The 5,273-nt window shown below is 34.0% G+C and overlaps 1 protein-coding gene across 1 annotated transcript; it reads right to left on the bottom strand.

The window, feature by feature from the left end:
• Nucleotides 1–1,194: 1,194 nt before the first annotated feature.
• LOC124364672 lies at nucleotides 1,195–4,472 on the bottom strand. Its single transcript, XM_046820332.1, has 2 exons — nucleotides 3,810–4,472; nucleotides 1,195–2,069 (listed from the first exon to the last, which is right to left on the bottom strand). The coding sequence occupies exons 1-2, from the start codon at nucleotides 4,381–4,383 to the stop codon at nucleotides 1,399–1,401; spliced, it is 1,245 nt and encodes a 414-aa protein (XP_046676288.1). The 5' UTR covers nucleotides 4,384–4,472; the 3' UTR covers nucleotides 1,195–1,398.
• Between the last annotated feature and the right edge of the window lie 801 nt (nucleotides 4,473–5,273).

Below are 5,273 nucleotides of genomic sequence, written 5' to 3'. Positions count from 1 at the left end.
CAAAAAAAAGAATCCATCTTGTTGTGCTGCAAATGATACGTTTATTCGATCATACACATTTCGTTGCTCAACAGTAAGCAATCGTTCATTATTAGCAACAAAAGTAGCCAAATAAGTCATATCGAATTGGTGTTCACGTTGAACATCGCTGTTGATGATATCTGCTGCTGGGCGGTTCGGTGCTGGCATGTTGAAATGGATGAGCGGCATGTTCGAAATGAGAGTACAAATATCTTCAATCATTATTGATGCCTTGTTATATATTTCTTCTGAGAATTCAATGTTGGGATTTTGATTAGTAGCTCTAATACGATGCAAAATATCTTCACTCATTGAGTCTTTATATTTGTTCCACAGAGTAGATGCTTCAGTTGGAAAACACGTTGTCAATATTATTGAAAATAATTGACGAATTTGCTGTGGAGATGAGCTCAGTGCTGCATCTGCAAGTGTGAGGTCCCAATGGTTATCATCCTCCAATAAATTTAACTCACAACATGCATCAAAGAAAGTGTCATATAAAATACCATTTACTTTTCGCAAATATTGAAAGGATGTTGGTCCAGGAACATTAACCAATAACAAACGCAGAAAAAAGCATTCGCGTTGCTTAGGATGAACTGTATATAATCTGCCTAGAGTATTTGTCATAAATATATTGGTGAACTCTGGGACTGGAATGCCTCGTTTCCGTGGTTCCCAACGTTTTGATTGTTTATTCCATGTAAAAAATTTAGGAACATCAGTATACAGTAACGTCTTTGCGAATTGACCAACAACATCTTGTCGTTTACAAAGGTTGAAAAATTCAGTAAGAGTTGTTTTTGGAGCTGTTAAAGCTTGTTGTATTGCAGTCTGTTCTGTAAAATAAACACGCTGTCCATTTTCAAGGTGCACAGCCAAATGTATAACAGCAGGATTCCTTTCATGTATAGGGAACGAAAAAATGCGCCAAATAGCTTCATTACTACTTATGTATCTCCCCAATTGATAACGTGTTATTTCATCATTGTCGTTTACATTTTGAACAGAAAATATAGCTTTATCACTGCCCTTATGAACGTACTTACAAATGTATTTGATAGACTTCACCGAACTGCATAATTCAACGTTTATGTGTGCTTTATAGGTTTTGCACAGCAATGGTGAATATGGAACCACCAAGCGATTATCAATATCTACTCTTACACCGTTTGACAGGCGTAATTCATATGATTGACCACCATTGTCTACGTCTCTACGACGGTAAGATGGATAACCGTCGATATTGGTGATAGTATCAGTTTGACATGGTTTTGGAAAACGTTTTGTACATTTCCCATTATCCATACATGGTGACACCATATTTAGAGTACCACATGGACCATGGATCATATTAGTAGTAAGAATGTTAAATAATTATTTATCAAAATTCGGATCCGGAATCTCCGCTGAAATAATTTTGTCAATTTCTTGTGGGCATACTTTATCCACTAACCAAATCAAAATATGCGCATGAGGTAAACCTCGTTTTTGCCATTCAACAGAGTAAAGCCAACATAGTGTTTCACCAAATACCGAGTGATGTGTAATCAAATTCATCAAAGATTTTAATTTTTGTTTGAACACACGTGCAGTAATATCATGGCGATGCATTGTTGTTTGACCTGACAACAGTAAAATGTTAATTTCATCCCAGTTTGGATTACACGTAAATGTGATAAAAAGATCTGGTCGGCCGTATGCACGTACGTAAGTCATGGCGTCTTGAATATATTCTTGCATATGACGCGGACTACCAATGTATGATGATGGAAGAATATATGCGGTACCGATGTTGTTTATATCATTCGTTGCATCTACGTTACCGATTACAGCATCACGTAAATGAATGTATTCCTCAGAACGAAGTTTTACTTGATTAAATTTTATATACCGTAACCTCTCACTTTCGATTTTAACATACATATCGACTACATACTGATGAAATAGCTGTCTGCATCGGAGAATGTGATTTTCTTCATTAGCACGAATCATCAACCGGTATGCGTAGAAGTTCATCGCACTAACTTTCTTGATCAGTTCTTCACCTGGAAATAAAAACATTTTTAAGATAAACAGAAATGATTGGTTAAAAAAAAGAATAATCCAGTTTTATTTTTGATTTACATCAATGACTTGTGTAATGGGCGCTTCAGGGGTCGCGTGTTTGCCTTTGCCGATGACACAGCTTTTATTTTTAAAATTAATGTTTAAACACCTTGAAAAATGAAATGGAGAATGATTTAAAACTATTACGTTTATGGTTTGATAAAAATTACATGATTTTGAGTGAAAAAACAAAGTTTTTAATTTTTGGTCTAAAGACAGAGTACAATTTGGAAACACCTTTGAAATTCCATGATTTTAATTGTTTTAACAATACCTACCAACAGTGCAATTGCATGATTATAAAACAGAACAATAGTATTAAATACCTTGGACTGATTATCGACAGTAAGCTAACATGGAAGTCACATATTTTAAAATTGAAAAAGGAACTGTACAGTAGCTTAAGAAAGTTTTATTTGCTTCGACAATTATGTCCAAGGAAGGTTATGATCAATGTGTATCACGCTCTCATTGGATCCAGGCTGGGGTATGGAATTGCTTGCTGGGGCGGAGCCTACCAATCGACACTTTATCCTATTATTATATTACAAAAACACTTTGTCCGTGTGATTGCAGGAAAGGGAAAGCTTGAGCATGCCTGGCCGATTTTTCTTGATTTGAAATTGTTTCCACTAAAGCATCTATTTATTTATAAAGTGTTAAAACAATTTTTTGTAAGAAGTACAGCTTTCTCCGTAATGACTCGTAGTACAAACCATAACTTAAGACGATGTCAAGTAATGCATGTTCCGAAATCACATTCAGCAGCGTATCAAAATTTTTACAGTAGTATTGCACTCCGAGTTTTTAATACAATCATCCACCAACTTGAAATTTTTTCTAATATAGATCAATTTTTGTCTAACTTAAGAAAGTGGCTTTTTATTACAGAAAATCTAGATATTGTTTTGAAAATTGTACAATAGAACACTATTGCAACTGCATTATTAACAGTTTTAATTGCAAATAGTTAGGTTCGCAACATATTATTTTGTATGTGGTTCTGATTATATTTAATTTAACTTACTATTGCACAGATATTACATGTTTAGTTATTTTGATAGTTTAATAATATACTTATTTATTTATGTCATGCCGTTTTTTAATCTTTAATAATTTTAACGTGCTGGCGATCCCACCACAGGAATTTTCGTAGGGGATAACCTATTTATTTTGCTTAGTTATGAAAACATAGTGAGTATTCATTTGCAACCAATTTTTAAGTTGGAAAACTTGAGTGTTTTTTATCATGGTTTGTTCAAATAATGTAGTCAATGTACAACTATTATTTAAATTTAAATATAAGTATATTGTATTTTGGATGTTTGGGGTGACTGGGGCGCCCTTTGCGAGGGACTGTTTGTAATAAGTCAAAGTTTCTTGATGGTAAAATATGTTGATAGTTTTATTTATGTCATGCCGTTTTTATTATGGAATGGTTTTTTGCGGGGGATTTTTCGGTTGTTTCTTGCGTCTAACATGTATAATAGCATCTCTAAGAATCAATTAAAAATTATCTTTAAGTATAATATAGTTATTTATTGTTGTACATGTTTAAGGGTGTAAAATACATATTCATGTAGAGTTGTAAATGTGTATTTATTGTACTAAATTGTATTGCAGTAAAATAAAGAATTTTCTATTCTATTCTATAAATAATAATAATCTATAAGTTTTACCTGTAGTTGGATTCCGTTGTTTAATATTTAAATGATATCCATCTTCTCCTTCCCAAAATATCAATGGATATTGCAGTGCATCATAAGAACGATGATTGTCTTGAATTATTTGCATCGTGTTATCTCTGCGTTGTATGCGAATATCTCGACGTTCACATGGATCACCAGCCATAACAACTGCAACTTCATTAAGAGTTGGAACATTATATGTGCCTGCGTGCTCTCCATGGGGCACTTTGTCTGCTTTAATAACAATGACGTAGTTGTCGTATTCCAGTCTGTTAGAAAGAGTCTTGAACAATCGTAACAATTGGTTATGGTTTAGAAAAAACGTTTCCAAAATGTCCACAATTTCTCGTTCCTCCATTTGCTCCATATGATTGTATACACAGCGCATATGGGTTTGTTGCTCCTCATCACCCATAAAATAAATTTGTAAGAATTTTGGATCAGCATCAGGCATTGGAAGCAATGAACCAATTTGGTGGTAAACTTGACCTTGAATCTTGAATGTAGATTCAAAATTACGTCCATCTTCATTATGAACAATTTTTGTTGCTCCAAATGATGTCATTTGAAAGCAAGAATTGAATTTACGAATTTTTTTAAAAAACAATTTTGATTGAGATGTGGTTCCAGCTAATAGTGATTTTAAAGGTTCGGGTGGTGGTTTTAATGGTGGCAGTGAAATTTTTCCAGATGTGCAACATAAACCAGCTGTTTCATTTTTGTACTTCAAAGCATGACAATATTGACACTCTTTGTCCATACTGCCGATCATAATTAGTACATGTGATGAATAGTCTATTTCAGGGTCATATTAAAATGCGAGACGATTAAGAGATGCTCGTGTCAATGCTCGACTATCTTGCATTCGCCGTTGGTTACGCTCTCTGTGTGCATTGGTCGTTCGTTGACGTGCCTCACGTTGTCTTAATGCATTAGCACGGAGACGTTGATTCCGTTGTTCTGAATTTTCATTTGCACGTGTACGTGCAACTTGATCCATTAAAGTTACATTATCCGTTGAGTGTTCTTGATCTGTTCTATTCAATCGACGATCATGGGCCAATTGTGCGTGTCGAGTACGTCGACCAATATTTCGTCCTCTTCCACGAAGACGTGGCATTTTTCTGTAAAAATAAAATTCTGTATAATAGTAAACAATGAATATGAGGAAGTTATTGAATATGTAATTTTATTTAAGTAACTTCTAGATAAAAATGTATAACAACGTAGACTACGGTATCTAAAATACTAAATAAGTATTCCCTATAGGTCTGAAGTACAATAAATGGCCACCATCATAATTGAATTATTGATATATCTGAATAGCCTATCTAAACTACTAAAACGACGATCCAAATTACAGTTATTTAAAGGCTGAAGTATAATAAGCAGCCACCATCTCAATCGAATTATTGATATTTCTGATTAGCCTATCTAAACTACTGAATTTCATTA

The sequence above is a fragment of the Homalodisca vitripennis genome, chromosome 6 (assembly GCF_021130785.1).
Source record: "Homalodisca vitripennis isolate AUS2020 chromosome 6, UT_GWSS_2.1, whole genome shotgun sequence".
NCBI classification, from domain to species: domain Eukaryota; kingdom Metazoa; phylum Arthropoda; class Insecta; order Hemiptera; family Cicadellidae; genus Homalodisca; species Homalodisca vitripennis.
This window is presented reverse-complemented; position numbering and strand designations above follow the sequence as displayed.

Excerpts from the sequence above, each read along its gene's own strand:
- LOC124364672 (XM_046820332.1), bottom strand. The coding sequence starts at position 4,383 with ATGACATCATTTGGAGCAACAAAAATTGTTCATAATGAAGATGGACGT. Across the intron at positions 2,070-3,809 it reads ACAACGGAATCCAACTACAG|GTGAAGAACTGATCAAGAAA; the intron begins GTAAAACTTATA and ends TTTTATTTCCAG.